This window comes from Amblyomma americanum, chromosome 7 (genome assembly GCF_052857255.1).
Source record: "Amblyomma americanum isolate KBUSLIRL-KWMA chromosome 7, ASM5285725v1, whole genome shotgun sequence".
Classification (NCBI taxonomy): Eukaryota; Metazoa; Arthropoda; class Arachnida; order Ixodida; family Ixodidae; genus Amblyomma; species Amblyomma americanum.
In genome coordinates, this window is record NC_135503.1 from 17,273,636 (window position 1) to 17,295,942 (window position 22,307).

Consider the following 22,307-nt stretch of genomic DNA (forward strand, 5'->3'; position numbering starts at 1 on the left):
AATTCGGGTGCCAATGATGACGTCAAAACCCAATGTGGCGGGCAGACTTGAAACCATGTGATTATCACGTCTATCAATTCTAGTAATTAAACCAAACCGCTGACGCTCGTTACTTTAACGTCTTTCAGACGGTGGCGGCAACTTTTTTTTCACATTTCATTTAAAAATTTCAACTCTGATCAACTTTGGCTTGTTCGCGAAACTTCAAAGAGCGCTCATGTGATCAAATTTTTTTTTTTTTTGATGAAAATGCTTCACTTAAACTCCATTCACGTAAACGCCAACTAGCCCAATTTTATTCGAAAGAATTGGCGGTGGTCGTTTTTGCGGTCTGGGACGTCTCGTGTGGGATGGCCCTATACAGCGATGGAAGATCTGAAGCTTCGGGTCTGTTGGATGCCTAAAGAACGCTGTGAACGAAAGCACCGTTTGAAATGCTTTACGGCTGTATACAAGCCCACTTTCTGAGGTTTAACCATGCACGAGGTAGAAAAGGACGGCGTACACGCTTGGACGGTCCAGAGTAAGCTAAGGGAAACTGCAAGACAGTGCTTGTTAGTAAGACAGTGCTTGTTAGTATAACTAGGAAAGAGTTACCAAGCGTACGAGAACCCACGTTACTCCGCAAGAATTTACGATGTGGACAAAGTTGTCTATTTGAAGGCAGCGCCTCAGTACTCGCGAAATCTGACTAAACGCAACCCAAGTATCAATGATGTCTGAGCTCAACAAGAGCACGTGCAGCAGATTCGCAACGACAGCACACGTCTCGCAGCAGAAGGCGTGGTCAGCGACAGGCAAGGCATTTCCCCGTAGACAACGTTGAAACCTCGGATGAATTCGAGAACCATGCACCTAGACAAGCATCAGCTGACCGAGGCTTTGGCAGTTAGGTGCCCACGCAGGCAACGAATAGCACATTACCTGACCGCGAGAGCTGTATTGTTTGAAACAGACATCTTGTTTGTGTCCGTTGGGGTGCGTGTCTTCTGTTCTTATGACCTTGCGAGGACGTTCGGATTCCAAGACGGCCGAATGTATGCTTTCTACGTTTAGTTACTGGTGTCTCCTCCTCCTCTGGAGCCGCAGTTTCAGTAAGAGAGAGGCACAATTTGGTGTGTACCATGTGCGAAGGGTGGAGATGACGGAAACCACGTGTGCGAAAATGGTTCGTGCGCATCGAGCGAAAAACGTGCGCCAATTCGGTATGAGTGCGAGTCATTAAACAGCCATGTAATATACAGCCCGCTTCCTGGCGTTACCGCGAACCATATGTGCCATCTAGATAACATAGGCTCGGAGCCGCTGCGTCAGCGCCACGTGATGAGCGAAAGTGTGCGTTACAACTTATGAGCAGGCTGCACCTTTGCCAATGGTATACGTCTTCTGCTTTCCCGCTAGTCAAGAGACAGCGTTGGGCCAATGTCTTATTCCAATAACGACGTATACTACAGAAAGTAAAACGCGTTTCGAGGTCTACCTTGCGCGCTTTGCCACCGGCCGCAACAAAGTACTACCGTCGCGCTTGAGGTAGAAAATGACAAAGCGGCAACGATTCGTATGAGCTTCTACGACTACTAATCACATCGAGCAGTTCGGCCACTGGGCTTCATCGCCGGAGCGTAGAATGACTGGCGCTGAGCCGCTCGTACGATTGGCATCTCCAGCGTGCTGGGGCGCCTAAAAAGCAGCCGTTCGAGTGCATAACTCGGCGTTTGCCGATTACTTTCACGGCAGTGATCCCCTCAGAAAGCGCAAGAGCTGCGTGGGCGTGTCGGCGACGGACTTGCAGCTTGGGAGCTGCTCCATGCTCGTGCATCGCTAGCATCGCATAGCCTTCCAAACTTGACATGAGATCACTGTGTCGCACTGAATTCGCAGGCGTCAACAAAAAAAGTGGCGTTCCCGGAGGTGCACTTAACCAACCAGAAGATAACTCCAGAGCAGCACCGGGCAGGTCATCCCTCAGAGGAGGCCAGTGGCGATCGCTTGCTGCTTGGGCTCTGGCTAGGTCGCCAACGTCAAAGTCGTCTCTCAGCTCGGAATTTCAGCGACAAAGTGCGCAACGTGGGGACTCCCATCGTCAGCCCGAGCCGCTGCGATCTAAGCAGCCTCCGCCAGAAGGGTGAGCACCGCGCACTGATTACGCACGTTTGTTCTGACTAGTGCCTTATACTGAAACGAATGCCTCCCTCTTACCCGCTCTGCAGGCGTAAGTGAGGCCGACACGGGATTTGTGCATTATTTTTTTTCCCCCAGCCATCCCTGCTCGCATTTGTTCTACGTATATGCAAATCTCGCAAGCACAGGTGTGCTCAAGTATCCTCAGGAGGAGGAGGTTGGGGTCAAAGTTCGCTGTAGCGCTGTCCTGTCACACTCGCCCCTTGGTTATTAGAAAGGGGCAGTGCCCCTATTTCTCCTCTTGTACTCACGACTGCGGTGACACGTCGCCTACTTTGCGGCCGTCTATATTGCTAGCAGCAGCTGGCAAACACAGTGACATAGTGACACAGTGAGACAGTACCCTGGGCCAGTAATAATAATTCACTGTTTAGCCAGCCCAGACGGCCAACCACAGCGCAGAATAGTTTGTTGCAGCTTCCTGTGTAACTCCCATCCATCACCTCGCATGATGTAAAGTAAGCACTGGCCAAAAAGAAAGAGCCGTATAGATTTTAAAGGCATGTGTTATGATGGGAGCATAGTTTTATAGCTGTAAGCGCAGCGCCAGGAGAAGGCGAGAGCCGGCACTTAGCACATACACACTAGTTTCTCATAAAAAAGCGAGGGTTCGGACAAGTTTCTTACGGCACAAACAATAGCCTGTGCACGAACCTGGGGCGCGAACCCGCAATAGCATACACCAATATAATGTTTGTTTTTCACAATGCGAAAGCGGAAGCTTCTATAGTGCACTATTTTAAGCGTTAACAATTTTTTGAAAGAAGATTTGCTTTGAAAAGTGTCTGTTAAACGCAAAAAAATTATTTTCCATGGTGAGCTAATTTTTGGCTATAACTGAGCTATATTTGGCGGCACGGAGAGAAAGCCCTCTCTCACTAGAGCCAAATTCGGTGCTCGTTTAAGCCTGTCTGGTTTTCTGCTCATTTATTGCAATGTACACTAAGCACATTTTATTACATGACACATTGTTTGTAAAGCGATGCCAATTTCAGAAGAATTTGTCCTTTAATGCAGAAACTGTTCCGCTTGCAGTAGCTTCTGGGGAACAACTGAGAGAAACTTCAAGGAACCCACTTCACAGGATGAATGCACAGGGAGGAAGCGACACCCGGCAGTGGGCACGTTCCCGGAAGTGTCAGCGAGGAAGATATTTCGCGCCGGATCTGAACAGGAGGGAGGACCTCCAAGCCCCAAGAAGGTGCATTTTGTCACCCATAGCAGCTTAAGCGAAAGACCTAAGCAGACCAGCCAACAAACATCTCGGCAGACGCCTCAGCAGATATCTCGGCGAACATCCCCCAAAACACCACGGTGGTCACTTCAACAAAGAGCTCGGCGAATAATTTGTCGTGAAGACGTCGCAAATTCTTCCAAACTTGGAGTGGAACCACGGCCACCATGGCGCCGCCTTAAGTTCGCAGAAATCAACAAAAGCAGCGACGTTCCTGGAGGTGCACTTAACCAACCAGAAGATAGCTCCAGAGCAGCACCGGGCAGGTCATCACTCAGAGGAGGCCAGTGGAGGTCGCTTGCCGCTTGGGCTTTGGCGAGATCGTCAACGTCGAAGTCATCCCTCAGCTCCGCATTTCTGCGAGAAAGTTCACTCCGTGGAGACTACTGTTGTCAGCCCGAGCCGCTGCCGCCTAAACAGCCTCCACCAGAAGGGTGAGCGCCGCGCACTGATTGCGCATATTTGTTCTGGCTAGTGCCTTACTGAAACTCCACTCTGCAGACCTAAGTGTAGCTTAGCTGACACGTCCTTTTGGGAATTTTTCAGTCGTTTCTGCTCGAATCTCTTCCATTCGGACTACCGCATGTGTAGGCTGCCTCAAGTGCATTCATAAAGAAGTGGCTAGGGTCAAAGTTCGTGGTAGCGCTGTCCTGCCCATGCCTCCCATGTCTTTATGGAAGAAGATGAGAATATGTGACAAAATTTACTCCCGCCCTTTCTATATTAGGAGAAGGCGCTCCCTTTAGTTCGTCTCCTGTGTTGACGCGTATGTAGACGTACAAATTTGCAGCTTGTTTCGCTGGCAGCAGCTGGCAAACAATGATTTACAATGATGAAATGATACGCGCTGATGCTGTTCTCTGACCACTACCATGGTAACCCTTCACAGCTGAACGAACCCAAGCGGCTAATCAAACCGCAGAGCGATTTGTTGCAGCTTCGTCTGTAATCACCATTCATATTGCATCACGTAATGCATGCATCGGCCAACAGCAGCCTTACCCCTTAAAGGCATGTCTTTGATGCGAACCTGATTTTGTAGCTGTTCACCACAAGGCTTGAAAGGAATCTGAAGGGTGCAGAATTTTAAAAACCATGTGCCTTCAGACGTACAAACCTCGCAATTCACGAGAATGTACTTTTCGTCGATTACATCACTAGGAGTAACGCAATCGGCGGTTAAAATTTCGCTGACGTTCCTTCTCCCCGTTGCGCTGAGAGTGGAAACCGGGTCGCTGACGTCATCGTTGCAATTCTGTCTTCAGTGCCGGCGACGTTCTCATTGTTGTGGGTCTGCCTTGAATCCCATGGAAAGCGGCAGCGCGAAGCAGCAAGGACGAAAGGGAGACACGAGAACACAGGACAAGCGCTGGCTTGCGCTTGTCCTTCAGCTCTTGTCCTGTGTTCTCGTGTCTCCCTTTCGTCCTTGTTGCTTCGCGCTGCTGATTTCCATGATGCTAGCCCGCGCCAATATATTAACTTGAATCCCAGCCCGGGATGAGGTGTCACAAGTTTAGTTTTGATGCGTTAGCATTACAACCATCATTAGAGGGAAAAAGTGTCCGGTGTTGGCGGCGTTTCAAGCTTCGGGGCAGAGGAGGCAAAGTGAAGAGAAAGAAAAAGCTGGAAGGAGAGGGGAGAAAAGACAAGGCAGGAAGATGACAGGGGAAAGTGGAGAGAGGAAAAAAGCGGTCTGTGTCTGGGGGGGGGGGGGGGGGGGGCGACGGGTGGTGAGAGGGAAACCGCAGTCGCCAATCAGTGTCGAGGTGGGGACAGTGGCTGGGAGGTACGGCGTGGCACATTGTGATTTATGGACAGGTTCACGTCAACCGCCACCGTTAGTGGGGAACACTGCATTTGAGTGATCGTCAGTGGCTTTTCGTTCGCACACGAACCCTACTGAGGCAAGTAGGTGGAATGGGAGCGCAGGCGGTGCAAGCAGGAGTGAAGTATATAGCAGTCTCATATCATATCGACACTCAGCATTCTGAGGAGCCTGAGGAAAACGTCGATGTCGGTTTCCACTACTTCTCGCAAGAAAAGTTAGCAGCTCAACGGGCGGCGTCTGTGAAGACGTGCATTTTTAATGTTCAGTTCGAATCACTTGCGTGCCAGTCACTGTATACTATTAGGGGTTGTCTATAATGTGTGCAAAGGAGCTGCTATTCAAGTCGGCTTGGCTTTGGCCCGGCGCAATATTGCAAGTCTTCGCTCGCAAACGGTGCTTTTCGCTACCACCGAGAGCACCTTATGATAAGTGCTCAAAGTTTCAGTGCACAGGCGCGTTTCTATTCTGGTGCCGAAATTCGCCAAGGCGCCACGACCACAGAGAAAACCGCGGCCAATTACGTTTTCTTTTTTTAATGAAGCCTTTAACAGTACTCATTACTATTTGGTCGTATAAAGCCTGAAAGAGAAATAAAGAGCTAAAAAAGTATGATTTGATCAACGTTGCTTCTTTACTGCGTCTACCTGGTACCTAAACGTTTTCAGGTCAATATGCACTCTTGTTCTTTTTGCGAGGCCAGTGTATGACAACTTTATCGTGTAGCTTTCATTCTAACTTTAATTTCGCACAAAGGCTGTAGCAATATAAGAAAGAAAAAGTTCGCATTGACTCCTTTTTTAGATATTCCAAATTTGCCACATATATAATGCGTTTTTAAGGTGACCCTATAGCTACCTCTGAGCAAAAAATATTTTTACCCTCCACTGGCTAAACGAGCGTGTGACTGCTTGTAGACTACTTCCGCGTTACCTCCTTCAGGATCGTCATTTGGATACATGCAGGGTGGCCGACAGTGCTCCGTTCCGAAGAGTGACGGGACCCTCATGAGAGAGTCAGCCTGCGCTTGATTAGACTCACAGGGGATTTTTATTAACAGAGGCCTGCTTAATCTCTCGACAGCGTGCTGGTGACTCCCAAGAGAAATGCCACGCTGGCTTCATACTCAGGAAGTTTTCCCGGTATTTATTATGGCTTTGTCGCCTGCAGGCATAAGAGAGGGGGCAGAGTAGTGCGCGGTTATAAAAATGAAGTACAGTATAACGAATCAATCCACAGTTAATGAGAACGTAATAAAACGCATTTAGCGTGACTATAAAATAAAATAATTGCAAACAACAAAAAAGGTAAAAACGAACAGCGTGAGGAAAACTTGTTAAACGTTGATTAAAACAACAGTAACACACAAGAGCATGTACTTGGTCTGAACTATTGAAATGCATAATAATGAGGGAATATGCTTATAATGCACAAACAGCACACCGTGTTTGCTAGTAGTAACGCACTCTTTTCGAGAAAATGCAACTGAAAACTTACTCATTACGATAATTGCATACTATGCAGAGACGCTGGAGACGCTGGAGCGAGGTTCTGGAAGTGGTAAAGGTCTACTTAGGGCAGGTAGTGACAGCTGATCCGGATCATGAGAGGGGAAATAACTAGAAGGATAAGATTGGGGTGGAGCGCATATGGCAGGTTCTCTCAGATCATGAACGGCAGTTTACCAATACCCCTCAAGAGAAAACTGTACAAGAGCTGTATCTTACCGGTACTCACCTACGGGGAAGAAACGTGGAGGCTAACGAAAAGGGTCCAGCTTAAGTTAAGGGCAGCACAACGAGCCATGGAAAGGAAAATGATAGATGTAATGTTAAGAGACCGCATATGGGCAGAGTGCGTGAGGGAACAAACGCGGGTTAATGACATCCTAGTCGAAATCAAGAGGAAGAAATGTGTTTGGGCAGGGCATGTAATGCGAAGGCAAGACAACCGCTGGTCCTTAAGGGTGACAGAGTGGATTCCAAGAGAAGGCAAGCGTAGCAGGGGACAGCAGAAGGTTAGGTGGCCGGATAAGATTACGAAGTTCACAGGCATGGTGTGGACGCAGCTAGCAAAGGACAGTGTTAATTGGAGAGACATGGAAGAGGCCTTTGCCTTGCTGTGGGTGTAGTCAGGCTGGTGCTGCTGCTGCTGATGATGATGCAGAGACAAAAAGCCCACTATGCAGTATTTACTGACATATTTGCTGATGAGCCGCCGTGGTGGCTCAGTTGTTATGGCGCTCGGCTGCTGACCCGAAAGACGCGGGTTCGATCCCGGCCGCGGCGGTTGAATTTCGATGGAGGCGAAATTCTAGAGGCCCATGTACTGTGCGACGTCAGCGCACGTTAAAGAGCCCCAGGCGGTCTAAATTTCCGCAGCCCTTCACTACGGCGTCCCTCATAGCCTGAGTCGCTTTGGGACGTTAAACCCCCTTAAACCTATAAACCAAACCAGAACTTCTAGAAAAGAAAGGAATGCATATAGGCAGACCAACGGAAGCTCCTAGTCGCAGACATCGAATACACTAAAGCACCCGGAACGCCGCATCATATATATCAAAGCAGCGGAAACGCAGCAAGGAAGGACCACACAGAACACCGTACATGGATCGCAGCGGTGGCCTATAGTGGTTCGAGCATCCGCCTCGTATGCGGGAAGTGCGGGGTTTGATCCCCAGTGCCGCCGGGTACCCACCGATGATACAAATGGTAGAAGCTTTCCACTGGCCGGGTGCTCGGCTAATCTGGGGTGACATGCTTGAGAAATGAATGTTTGACCCCAGCTTGTGTAGATAAAAATACCTTGCGCCATATGGCGCTCTCCGGTCAAAGATGCCCTTGCGCCAGAAAAAAAAAAAAATGTCAGTGGCTTAACTTGGCTAGTCCTGGAATTCAGCGAAAAGCAAGCACGCTTAGCAAGCGTCTGAGGCTTGTCCATGGCAGCTCCGCTATACTCTCGGGTCAGCCGTTCTATATATACGCACTCGACCACTTGACTATGACGTGGTATCACATGGTCTTACGACACCCCCATCGGATATGATCACGTGGCTTCACATCACCCTATCGGATGTTTTTAAGGTCAAAGGTCAACACAAAGGTCACACAATGTCAAAGGTCAGAGGTCAACTAGAGGTCATGGGTCAAGGTCGGGGGCCAAGGGTTCGACACCATAACTGCACCACATATGGCCATACACGGCTAACGTGGTTGGCCTGAAGGTCGTTCAAGGTCATTCTCCGGCCTGCGCGACGACAGCTTTACCTAGCGTAGTGAAGCTTTTCGCTTCAGTATCGTCATCATCACCACCACCACCGCCATCTAAACGAGGACCGTCGGTAGCGTTCGCTGTCTTTTGCTTACAAGCATGCAATAATTCGACGAACTGCACGAAAAACGCTTGTTGCCAGCATTGCATCCTGCAGAAATGAGCTCTGTGCTTTGAATGAAAATCCTTTATCTTCTCGCCATTCGTGGAGTACATTCCTGGAGTCAGAAGAAGAAGACAAGAGTGGGACGAAGCGTGGGGAGCGAATGCGGGCTGCAGCCGTGCGGCGGCTTTTCTTCGTGGCTTTGCATGCGAACTGTGCGCCGCCATGCCGAGTGTGCTCGAGTGACGGCGGCCGAGTCAAGTGAAGTCATCATATATGTTGTGCTCGGCTGCTGAATCTGAGGCCAAGCTGCTGCCTGCGAACATGAACGTGAGTCTCGTACCGGTCTTTATCAGCTCGGTCTTCAACGCGTGTGCACTCTTCTCGCGAGCGTAATTCTCATGAGGTGAACGCGATACTCTTTAGTATACGCTGAGGCCCAATATGAACCGCTAGCTTGGCGCTGGCCACTTGTGCACTTACTCCTCGTAGTGGTTAATTGCGGCGTTTCGAGTGTTCAACGCTTTAGGGTGAAATGAAATTTGTGAGCGATACAGAAATATCCGGGAAAGCCGCCGCGGTACGCTAAGTGCATGGTTATAGCGTTCGGCTGCTGACCCGAAAGACGCGGGTTCGATGCCGGCCGCGGCGTTCGAATTTAGGTGGAGGCAAAATTCTAGAGGCCCGTGTACTGTGCGATGTCAGTGCACCCTAAAGAACCCCAGGTGGTCGAAATTTCCGGAGCCCTTCACTACGGCGTCCCTCATAGCCTGAGTCGCTTTGGGACGTTAGACCCCCATAAAAACAGAAATATCTGGGAGTTGTCATGGGAAGCGTTCACTTCTGAGAAGGTGTTTTGCTTTTGCGTTGAAATAATTATTCGCGTGGATGCGTACCCAAGGCGAAGAAGCGGCTGTGAGGTAAACCTTCAATCAAGGCTCCGGATAGATTTCAATCATTTAGGATCTTCAACTGCACGGAAATGTCGGTATATGAACGTTTCTGCACTTACTAAGATGCCGCCGACACTGCTGGTATCAAACCTGTGACCTGGGGCTACGTGTCAGTATAACTACGCCCCTTTACCGTTCGGCGCATCGCGGTAGGTCCTGATGGCGCCTAATTATGTTGTCAGAGCACAAAGCGTACTTCTTTTCATGATATCTTCTGCATAAAAACGGCTGTACTTAAGCAGCTTCCTCTCATGAACTTAAGCACTCAGTGCTGACTGCGTTAAGCTAAGTGAAGTAATGAGTTCGGGCAGAATATTTGAAGTTGCTAGAAAAAATAAGCATGAAGTCTGTCTGCTCAGTTGGCTAGTCAAATAAGGAACGCTGAGAAAAAATCGCCATCTTTCTTAGTTGCTTGAAAGCGCCGCCCCATAAGAGAAGTGTGAACACATCAATTATATCGCTTCTCTCGAGTGACCGGAAGAGTGAAGTCAGGCGCAGTTCCCTGTATTCAATTTAGTTATGACCGCAGCACTAAAGCTGGAGATGACAAACACTGTTTCGACAGTAAAGCGTAGAGTCAGGTAAACAACACGGTCATGCCCAGTGGTCTGCGTTGCAAAAGTCGCAAATGTAAACAACTATAAAGCTACAAAGCTTCACCACGAAGTCGATGACCACGTGTACGCATCCTGAATCGCTGGTTGTACGCCTCATCAACAGCATGACGTCATCTGTTACTCTCACTTAGCCATGCTTGCGCCCCTGCGAATGTGGACGAAAATATCACAGCCTAAAGTGAGTACGAATTCGTTGCAAGAGAGCCGTCATCTTGCTAATTAGCACACTGCGACGCCACACATCCGAGCAGGTGAATGCATGCTGGACTCATATGCGCATTCCTTACGCCGTGTCGGTACTACCGCGCCATTTTTTTAAAAAAAGAACTATACAGAAGATGGACAAGAATAAGAAACACTGGGGAGGTTTGGTTTGGTTTTGGTTTGGTTTATATGGGTTTAACGTCCCAAAGCGACTCAGGCTATGAGAGACGCCGTAGTGAAGGGCTCCGGAAATTTCGACCACCTGGGGTTCTTGAACGTGCACTGACATCGCACACTACACGGGCCTCTAGAATTACGCCTCCATCGAAATTCGACCGCCGCGGCCGGGATCGAACCCGCGTCTTTCGGGCCCGCAGCCGAGCGCCATAACCTCTCTGCCACCGCGGCGGCTACTGGGAAGGTGCTGGCTAGCATCTGTCATTGGCGTTTGTCGCACACATAGCAAATTATGAGAAACGCAAAGACTAGGAACAGTGCAAAAAATCGCACAAAAGACAGGAGATCGTACAAAATAATTTAACGGGCAGGCACAGACGTTCACAGGATTATTGTCACCGGCTCCGGCCTGCACTGCTGAGGCTGCGGGCTGAGCAGTAAAATGGCGTGTCATGACGTCACGTGAACACCCTTTATAGAACGTGAGGATCACCGAGCCGTTCCGCTCTCCGGTATCTCTTTAGGCTTCTTCCTCCTCCGTTTTGATGCGAACATTATGGAAGTATTTTGGCGGGAAAAATGAGTGTCAGCAATCGGCAACAAAGGCTATACTGTTTCATTGGACGAAAAGCTTACTTCAAGCCGACTCTACTCCTGTGCCTAAATAAGTCACTGCAAAAACTAAGTCATACTACTGAGCCTTCCTGATCAGCTGACCAAATATGTGAGAGCGTGATATACCTTTCAGCGTCGCATGTCCCCTATCCGGTGTCTAAGCTCCGTTCCCGTACCCTTCTGGCATCAGCCAGGCACCACGAATGAGTTTCGCTGGCTTATTTATTCGGCCATTGGAATGCTTCAAGTGGTTTGCACTTCCGTAGCCCTACAAAACGTGCAGACTCTGCAGTTTACAGAAGTGAAGTCGCTTCTGTACTCATCTTTTCCTTCAGCAACTACCTCTCTGGTTTGTTGTATTTCTACTGCTCGCAATGCTGTCATCTACGCCAGACAGATCCTGCAACCACGTTTAACTTGGCATGCATATTGAAGGCTCAAGCACGTCATAGTAGTTGCCCATGGAGGAGCCCTTGAGGTACTCGGTACTCATACGTAGCTCCAATATGAATGAGAACAGACAGTTTGCCCACGAGAGTGATTTCTGTTACTTCTGCTATGAGGTAGAAAATGTATCGTAAGTATTATCCGTCCCAAGGCAAACAATTCAGAGCAAAGGGAAAAGTTATCTCATACTTGAATGCTGGCAGTGCGTCCCCTTTCATGTTAGATCTATTTTAGAAGCGAGGGCCATTTGCGTAGCGTTGGCCTCCGCAGGAGGAATCCCAAAGTCCCGGCTGCTCGTACCAGGGCAGCTGTCGTATGCCACCGCGGTCGTCGGCGTTGCGCCAGAGGCCGCTGGGTAACTTGCTGCAGCGGCGGGCGCCCGCCGCCAGCGACGCCTTCCCAGAGACGGAGATCATGTTCCCGCTGCTGCCGGACGGCAGGATGGACGCCTGGAGCGGCGGCTACTCGCAGGATAGTCCGCCCGACAGTCCGCAGCGTCGGTCGGCCAACAGCCGCACGCTGGGCGCCAGCTCGGTGCGACTGGGCAGCTCCGCAGTGCGGAACAGGGCATCCAGGGACGGTGGTTCGCGCAGTCAGCGGCTGTACGCGACGTGCAGCAGCAGACCTGCCAGGAGTGTGTCCAGCGGATTCTTCAAGAGGATCTTTCGGGGAACACCTCGAAAGTATTCGGTGCGCGAGTGTGCTGACTGACGCTCGCGGCTTTCTTTTGTGGTGACTGGAGGAGGAGAGTGATATGCTCTGTAAGGAGATCGATCGTAGATACATTAATAATTGAACAGATCTAATGATCACTCGATTAATTAATGAAGCGTCAGCAATTAAGTAATAATTAATTATTTATTAACCACTGATCAACCAAATATTAACTGATGAAATACTATTCAGCGAATCAGTCAATTTATCAATCAATTCATCAATCAAAACGATTTTTGTGCACATCACCTGCACAAAAATGTAAAATCTGATCAGTAGAGGTATCCTCCTTAATGGAGACGGTAATTTCACCATGTGGCGACTGATATTCGAGATGTAGGTTAATCGCTGCGACCCAGATTCCGCCCGAACCCAAGGACACGCCTCCCGACCTGAGCTTCAGCGACGTGATGATGCGCTACCACCAGCAGTCTCCGGACTCTGGCAACTCTTTTGGCTCGGCCACGAAAAAGACTGCAGAGCGCAAGGCCCTGCCTGAAGTTGTGGCCGCAGCGCCGCCCCCAGCGCAGAGGTACGCGTGCAGCTTTGAGGGCACGGGCAATTTTTTCTTACCCGCGGAAATGGGGTAAGAGGGAATGCTTTTCACCGTTAGCAAGCGACGCATAGGAAAACGTGGTTTTGAACCTCGGCAACTGCTTTCAGGAGCTTCAGCTTATTGAAGAACACTGCGTCAGCCCCTTACCTTATATCGTGCTAACGGATTGTTGTCAAGTGCGGCTGGAGAAGGGGAAAAAAGCGTGTATGTGGCGGGAGAGTAAGCGGGGGAAACCAATTCAGCGCGGTAAACCAGACTTATGTCCAGACAATTAAGTCATGTCCAGGATAACGAAAGGACAAGAACACCTGGGAGAGAGAAGAGCGAACAGTAGGTATACATATATCGAAGCTATTACATAGGTGCACTATTACATAGGAAAGTTACAAGCTGTCCTAGCAAGGCCTTATGAAATCAGGTACTGCTGTAACAGTCGAACGACTTATTGCGCCAGGTTATGTTGAGACAGTGGTGCATGTATGCATGAGGTGACAGCGTGGCACTATGTGCTTGTGCGCAACTGATAGCTAATGCGATGTTTCTTTTCTGCGTTCGTCATTTCCAAAGAATTGAAGAATCAGCGAGAAAAAGATATCGGTTCTACATAGGGTTTTAGTGGCAGTAGAAACCAAGATACGCTTGGGTGCTCGTGAACGGGGTGGAAACCAGACACATCGTCATCGAGTTGTTGTATGCCTCTAAATTCCGGTAGATCATTAATAACCATTCAAACTTCGGAATGGCCAACGTATGTCCGTCAAGTCCCTCCCAGCATTTAGCATCGGTGTCAGAGCTTCACCTTGATTATAAATTCACGCCATGCAGGACTTCGTCGGAATAATTTCAAGCAGCCAAGGTTCCACAACGTACGCCAAAATATCAGTATGCATGCGTCTCGGAAAATTTAAACCATCCAATGCATTACAAGGAACGTCAAAACATCACTATGCAAACAGCCGTGAGAATTGAACGTGTAACCTCGGTCGGGCTCAGCATATAAAACTCCCCATTCTCTCAGTGGTAAGAGCTAAGGACCAGTGAAAAATTGCTTCTTTATTAAATCATAGCATATCTGGCTATTTTGTTTGCGTTTATTGTAGCTCTAATGCGATTGCAACCCGTTTTTTTTTTTTTTCAGGAAGAAGCGGCTCACTGCCCACGACCGCAAGGTTCGTTGCTTCTATCTGTATTTTCCTTCTCTGTGAGAACATGTATGGAAACTGTAACAATGCTGTAGCGTTTCAAACCCACTACGAAAGCAGTTTTTCTAAATCATGGCGTGCAGCACAATGCGTTAGTTCGTGGAATGTGATGCCTGTTGAAGTACGGTGATGTACAGAGGCAAGGAAGGATAGAAGCCATGGGAATCAACAGTCTGCATAGTTTCTGTAAAAAACTGTTTTATTGGGTTTAAACCCACATCCAGCGTCCGCGTCCGGCATGTGAAGCCTCGGAGGGAAGGAGGCAAGTGGAGAGAGGGTGGGAGGGAGGATCGAGGAGGGAGGGAGAGAGTACGATTCGATGGGAGGCTACGGGTGGGGAGAGGAAAACCGCGGTCGTCACTCAGAGTCGAAGGGCGGAGAGATTGGCGAGGGAGTACGGCGTGTCACACAGTGGTTGATGAAGTGGATCACGCCAGCCGCCACCGTCAGGGGGAGCACTAATGCTAACGCATATTCTGCCGCATAAGTCGCATCGGTCGCATGCGGCATTTTTTTTTTAAATCCCAGGCTTTCCAGCGGCTCTAGTACGCGTACACTCAAGCTACGTCCACTGTTCTTCCGAAAGCGCCACTATTTGTTTCGGTAGCACAATTTTTTTTTTGCTTGAGGCACTAAAATTATGTCGAGCGCTTTCAGGCCAAGCGTATGCTATGTTTTACAGCGTCAGCAAATATAGAAAACAGTTCAGAGAAGGAACTTCCAGTAAACATTAAACATTTCAATGAAGGAGAGCGTGTTGCATTTGAGGCACTGACTTTCTTGCTCGTTTCAATGTCAATAGCGCAACGCATTCGTCTTCCTTGAAAGCCTTAAGGCTGTGCCGTGTAGTGCGAAATTGTTCCTCGTGAACAAATAAGTTAGCCTATTGGCGCAGTTTATTTCTTTTGGATGTAGCGAACGGCTCTTACAAAAGAAACAGCGTTGTACTCCACGAACTACTGTAGTCGCAGTTGCGCCCCAAAAGGAAAAATGCCCATTTCGAACGTATCCGACAGTAAGCAGGCAGACGAACGACAAATACATATGTTTACAAGTGGCACATCTAAGCTGCACTCCAGAGGAAATATGTATGCGAACAAGCGCAAACAAACGCGTATCTTAAACAACTCGGATTCATTCTTTCATCTTTCTGTCACTGGCCAATAACGCGGCCTAGAACCTGCGAAGGGCATTGTTTGCTGCTGTCAGCTTTGTCATGCCAACGCAGGTTTCAATTGGACCACTAAGAGAAAAGCGAGGAAATTGAAAGAGAAAAGGCTATTTTAAATTAACACAACATTCAGTTGGGGAAGTCAGTAAAGATGCATCCTGGTAAGACAGCGCAAACAACGACTTACAAGAAGAAAGGAAGCGGGAAAGCTTATGTCAATATCGATCAATCGCAAGAAAGGCGTCAGAAAAAAAAACTGTGCTCGTCCTATATCTTCCTTTCTCCATGTCCGTCATTGTTTGCGCTGTTTTACCAGTACGAGCTCATTCAAATGCAACACCATGATCGTATTTCTGAAATCGCGACATTGCGTGTGTTGTTTTAAAGTTTTTGACCGCACATTCTTCTTTACAAGCTCACAGTTGATGTTGGATCGAAGCAGCGTGAACGCACAATACCATTAAAACAGTTAATAGGACTCAGTTGTGTCAGTGCGCTTTCTCGCTATACGCTCTGTATAACCGACAGTTCCAGACCAAACTTTAACTCACAGTCCAGTGCACGAGTGATTGGAGCAGTGGACTGTAGCCTGTTAACGCTGCCTCACTTGTCGAGCTGTGAAAGTTTTAGCAGTGATAAGAAGCACGTAGCTGTTCAATACACCTGTATTTCGAGGTGTCACATGTCAGAGCAGGCCCCATGCACTTCATCTGCCAGCATACCTGGCAAGAAGCGTGCTCGTTGGCCCTTGCCTATCTCTATGTCATACTGCAAACACTCGCTGCATATTTTGCACCAACAAGTTGACAGACGATTACGATGGTCGGTAATGCGAAATTTGAGCGCAGCTCTTGACACGTCACCTGCCACCGCTGGCAGGTGGAGTGTTATGCTGCTAGCCACCCTCCGGGATCTTCCCGTGGAAGCCACCTTCTGGTTGCCATATGGCACGTGCATGGTGTTTCGCTTTGCGACTACCTGCCAACACGCCACCTGTCACACACCAAATCACGCCACGCCACCTGACAGGTGGCGTGGCGTGTTACGGCGACTACGCCGACGACGACTACGACGGGAAACGCAGGAGCGGACGCCTAAGAGCTGAGCTCTAAGACAGGGTTCTCTTGTGGTCTCGCAGATGGTGTACGTGAAGATACTGCAAGACGCGCTCAACAACCAGGACTCGTGCCCTAACAGCGCACTCATGGTGACGCCCGACGTGGACACCGGTTGGTTCCTGGTCTCCTTCCACGTCTGGGTGCGCCATGACCACCCGCCCCTGAAAGACGCCGTAGCAGCCAAGAGGTTCCCGAAGCCGGGGGCCACTTACTTCGTGCACGGAGGCACGGGCACGCTCTGAAGTGGCCTTCTCCTGGTCAGCGCCCGATCAGAACATCCAGATAGAGATGGACCACAGGACGCGGCGGTGTCATGGTCACGCCAGAAAAGGCAGCTGTGCAGGTTGGGGATCGGGATGGCAGCAGAAAGCAAAGAAACAAAGCACAAAATCTCTCCATTACCTACATGGCTGATGCTTAGCGCAGTGGTGTCGTGGACACGCACTGAGAACAATGGAGAGAAAAAAATAAAAGGAGCTTGGAGATCTGAAAATAAAAAAACCGAGGTCTTCAGCAACGCTCCTCATTTCAGGAGACAAAAAAAATGAACAAAAGCTCGGGCGTTGAACTCAGTTCAAAAAGTTTTTTTTTGTTCGTGTTACTGGTGTCTTTTTTATTCTGGCGGTCGTTTTTGACGCGTGCAATAAAACTTTCGCGAGGGCTGTCGACTACGTACTATGTGCACCTGCAGTGGTTCGTATACAGGTGCAACGTACAGAGGTGTGAGAAATGTGCTGCGCCTAACACTTAGTCCGCAGCCTGCAAAATGAGCCGGCCCCAGAACTTGCAGTGTGCTGCGCGAACATTGTTTTAGGGCCATATCATTTAAACTGTCGTCGAGGCAAAAACCTGGCGTTCACGAATTTCAGCGATTGGTCTAGAGAATTGCGACAATTTAGAGCGTGCCTTTTCACAGTAACTTAATGGGTCAGTATTTCACACGCCAGCCTTTTCGGCGATCACTGCTTGGCTCCGCCGAAGTATATATGGAATCCAGGAAGTCCTCAGTGAACGTCTGGTTCATGTTTCCCCACTTTTGCGACAGCTTCTATACTTTCTGCAGGCGCTGCTAGCTTTTTTGTGACTCGTGATGCGCGATGCTCAGGTGCACTTTCCCCTGCTTCATCCAATTTTTCCCAGGTGTAGAGTGCTTCCGGTCGCATTTCTGTTTAAACACGTATCCAAATCCCAGATTCTTGCGTGAATATATGAAAGCATTACCTTTTTGAGTACGCCCCCATCAACCTCTTTGCTCATGGTAGCTTGAATTCAGTCAAAGAGATAATGTGCCATTTCCTTTTACCAAAAACCAATTTTCAATTTTCCAGCCATTTCTGGCTGGCGGTCTGAGCGGTCCGTAAAGCAGCGTGCGCAGAGAAATCATGTAAGGTGTAGGACTTGGTTGGGGTGGGAATGGGTGGATTGAGACGGAGCTGTCGCAGTAGGCATTGTCCTGTTTCCGTGCGACTCAGGCGGACTAATTGGTTGGTACGTTGAGCCTCTATTAATTAGATCACGGTATTGTGGGTACCAGTGGCCAGGAGGCGTTTCGTGCTAACCGTCCGTAAAAGACGCAGGGCAGAGGTGAGAGCCGTGCGTATTAGGATGTCTGCCTGTTGTGCTTGGCGCTGAGTGAGTATGTGGTATGAGAGGTGCTATGTAATGCGGCTAATAATTAATGCATTTGTCATATTGGGGGTCTCACGTTCAGACAGCCCATGATTGCGTGCTGCCACCTGCCTGATTAGTGCAGCGACTGTTCGGTCTGTGTTTGCAAGAGCTGAAGGGTGGCGGTTGCATCCAGTGTTGTTAATGAGAAGGCCGAGAATCTTCACCTGAGATACAATGGCCACTGGATTACCGTACATGTGCAATGCATTGGGGGGGGGGTTCCGATTTATTTGGAGAGCAACGGAGGCCAGTGTTTGCTAAAGGAGTGGTGGGGATTCAACCGTTCGACGTGCAACCTTAAAGATTGTGACACGAGCGCGCGCGTGCGCGGCAATGTACCCAGGGACAGTAACGCTTTGGCATTCCCAAAGTAAGCAGTCGTAAATGTCACAGTCGAATTTAAACTTTAGCCTCTGCATTATCCAGGCACCCGGTATTGATAATAATAATAATAATAATAATAATAATAATAATAATTGGTTTTTTGGGGAAAGGAAATGGCGCAGTATCTTTCTCATATATCTTCGGTATTGATGTCCAGTATACGAAACAAACGCAAACACATCACACCGCACTAGGGAATGGTAATTGGAGCCAAACGCTGTAATTGTCGGCAGTTCATTTTCATAGTAAAAGACGCGCGAAGTTTCGCTAGAAACGTACATGTAATATTTCTTAATCTTAAACGTTATATTAATCTTTCGAGAACCAATGAGCAGGATCTTTAGCATTTATTAGAACGCGTTGGTCTTCTTTCTCAAGATGCATTATTTTTCCCCGGATCATTCAGTCGTTTACATAATGTCAGAATATATGAGAAATGTTTAAACAGGGAGTAGGAGGGGCGTGCCAGAAAAAAAAAAAAGATTCCTGGAAATTTTTTCCAGTGACTCTAGGAAAACGTGGCCTTCCTCGTCCCGAACCGTACCTTAAGAGAAGGGATAAAGGAGGGAGTGCAAGAAAAAAGGAAGCAAGAGGTGTCCTAGGGGAGGAATTAAAATTGTTTTTTTGAGGAAAGGAAATGGCGGAGTATCTGTCTCACATCTCGGCTGACACCTGAACCGCACCGTAAGGGAAGGGATAAAGGAGGGAATGAAAAGAGGGAAGAAAAGGAGCGAGTGAAAGAAGAAAGGAAGAAAGAGGTGTGGAGGACACAAGTTTCCTAAGAGTAGGTCGCGACAGCGTGTTGCAGCGTTGCCAAGGGGTCCACGGAACGCCATCGCCTGTTCGGCGCGACGCCTTGCCCGTTGGACAACTTAGGGAAAGGAAATGACGCGTGTCTCATATATCGGTGGACACCTGAACCGCGCCGTAAGGGCAGGAAAATGAAATGAAAAGAAGTTTTAAGGAGTGGAAATGACGCCTGTCTCATATCTCGGAGGACACCCGAAAGGAAGGAAGGAAGGAAAACGTTTATTGAGCTCTAGAGACTAGGTGAGCAATTTGGCGGAGTCAGGTGTGTTGTCCGTCTTCTTAGCAATGGTCGTCTGCCCCTAGTCCAGGGCTCCGCTGGATGCCGCTGCCAGCTGTGCTCGCCGGATTAGCCCAAGTTGGACTATTTCCGACGCGCGGGGCCGACACCTACTACTATGACGCCGACAGCTTTTCGACCAAACGAGCTAGCTATATACGCTGTCACGTTAGAGAGGTGGCGTAGTGGAGGGCTCCGGAATAATTCCGACCACCTGGGGATCTTTAACGCGCACTTACGTCACACAGAATACGGGAGCCTTTTGCGCTCCGCCTCCATCGAAACGCAGTCGCCGCGGCCGGGTTCGAACCCGGATACTCCGGATCAGTAATTAGCTGAGCGCCCTAACCACTCAGCCGGTTCGATCCCGGCCGCGGCGGTCGAATTTCTATGGAGGCGAAATTCTAGAGGGCCGTGTACTGTGCGATGTCAGTGCACGTTACAGAAACCCGGGTGGTCGAAGTTTCCGGAGCCCTCTACTACGGCGTCTCTCATAACCTGAATAGCTTTTGGAGGTTAAACCAACCTAACCACTGAGCCAGAGCAGCGGGTGTCGCGGTGTGACCCGCCATGAAAAAAAAAGTTAAAATTAGCTTTGATGTATGGCTGGATGTAAACTTTTATTTCCACCGGAAATGGAGACCCTTTACTTCCCCCCCGCCCCCTGTGCGCAGGCCTGGGAACGGATGCCGGAGCTTCCGCGACTAAAGGCTAACAAATAGATTTTGTCTCTTCGCTGCGTCAGCCACCAGGCTTATAGCTTGTTTCTGCCGAGCGGGATCTTGGCTCCGCAGCAGTGCATTGCAGCTTTCTCTGCTATCAACTTTTTCGACTCCGGGGGAGTCGGCGCATTCCCATATCATGCGGTCGAAAGAGCACCTCTCCCCGCAATCTTTACGAAGGTCGTTTTCGTGTTCCCCTGGTAGGACGTGAAACGCCCATACTGGGTTAACGAAATTTCCGGATTGTAGGCGCCGCAATGCGGTCGCTTCTTTATTAGCTTATTATCCGATGGTGGCACCAGTTTTCTGTTTAGTCTATAGTTCCCAACGATTTCGGAATAGGCTTGAGCACGCTCGTCCAGGTCCTAAACTAAACGACCATTTTTCATGAGCGCAAAAGGTTCCTGCCATATTCAATTCGGCACTTTGAACAGCTGATTATTTTTACTTATTTTAACTTTTTTTCTGTGTGATGCCTTTTTCACTATATTTTTCTCTTGTATTAATTGAGCGTTACACACACACACACACACACGCACACACACACACACACACACACACACACACACACACACACACACACACACACACACACACACACACACACACACACACACACACACACACACACACACACACACACACACACACACACACACACACACACACACACACACACACACACACACACACACACACACACACACACACACACACACACACACACACACACACACACACACGCACGCACGCACGCACGCACGCACGCACACGCACGCACGCACGCACGCACGCGCACGCGCACACACACACTATTTTCTCGTGTTTCAAACCCGTGAAATTTAATTTGCATTGTATATGCGTGACAAGATCATTTAACTGTTACATACTCTTTTTTGTTTTGTTAATGTTCTCTTTTGTCAATTTATTCTTTCTCTTTTGACCTTGATTTTGCTCCCCCTTATGTAATGCTTTCGGGCCTTTAAGGGAAAAATAAATGAAATGACAGTCCGGCGGTCCCACGGTTACCCGGAAGTAAAGATCTCGGGCTAACTCGTGTGCCGCTTCGTTGCCGGGAACCGACTCGTGCGCGGGGGTACATATTAAGCTGACATTGAGGGTCAGCTCTCTGGCGGCCAGGATCCTCGCCGCTTCCGGCGAGATTTCCTTTCATGAAATAATAATAATAGTAATAATTGTTTTTTTTTTTTGGGGGGGGGGGAGGAAAGGCGCAGTGTCTCATATATCGTTGGACACATGAACCGCGCCATAAGGGATACAGGAGGGAGTGAAATAAGAAAGGAAGAAAGAGGTGCCGTAGTGGAGGGCTCCGGAATAATTTCGACCACCTGGGGATCTTTAACGCGCACTTACGTCACACAGCACACGGGCGCCTTTGCGTTTCGCCTCCATCGAAACGCAGTCGCCGCGGTCGGGTTCGAACCCGGTTACTCCGGCTCAGTAGCCGAGCACCGCGTCGGGTTCCTTTGGGTAGAACATCATTCTTCTCTTTTTTTTTCGCAACAGTGGCGTGTTTATGACACTGCGTGTTTAAGACACGCCAAGGCATTGCCCATTTATAATAATAATTGGTTTTGGGGGAAAGGAAATGGCGCAGTATCTGTCTCATATATCGTTGGACACCTGAACCGCGCCGTAAGGGAAGGGATAAAGGAGGGAGTGAAAGAAGAAAGGAAGAAGAGGTGCCGTAGTGGAGGGCTCCGGAATAATTTCGACCACCTGGGGATCTTTAACGTGCACTGACATCGCACAGCACACGGGCGCCTTAGCGTTTTTCCTCCATAAAAACGCAGCCGCCGCGGTCGGGTTGCCCATTTTGCCTGGTTCATGTCTGGTGCGAGGTCGATGCGACCGGTTGTAGTCGTTGCGACTGAAGGAAGAATGAGAAGTGCACGGGCCTGCCCACTGGCTTGAGATGAACCACCATCGCTGCCACGTGCGGACAGTAGGAGTTTTAAAAAAATTAATGTGTATTAGCTCAGCTAATCCAGATATACAAAGCGGAAGATGTCGGCGTTCACTGTGTTCATTGGCG

General features: G+C 49.1%; 1 protein-coding gene across 2 annotated transcripts; it reads left to right on the forward strand.

Annotated features, from left to right (window-relative positions):
- Positions 1 to 8,755: 8,755 nt before the first annotated feature.
- Positions 8,756 to 16,689, forward strand: LOC144096963 (uncharacterized). 2 transcript variants are annotated; one of them, XM_077629771.1, is made up of 5 exons: positions 8,756 to 8,943; positions 11,882 to 12,316; positions 12,700 to 12,872; positions 14,035 to 14,065; positions 16,408 to 16,689. In XM_077629771.1, exons 1-5 carry the CDS (start codon positions 8,890 to 8,892, stop codon positions 16,627 to 16,629), a joined length of 915 nt encoding a protein of 304 aa, XP_077485897.1. In that variant the 5' UTR covers positions 8,756 to 8,889; the 3' UTR covers positions 16,630 to 16,689. The 2 variants fall into 2 exon arrangements, with proteins under 2 accessions (XP_077485897.1, XP_077485898.1); XM_077629772.1 differs by having other exon boundaries at positions 11,897 to 12,316.
- The last annotated feature ends 5,618 nt before the right edge of the window (positions 16,690 to 22,307 follow it).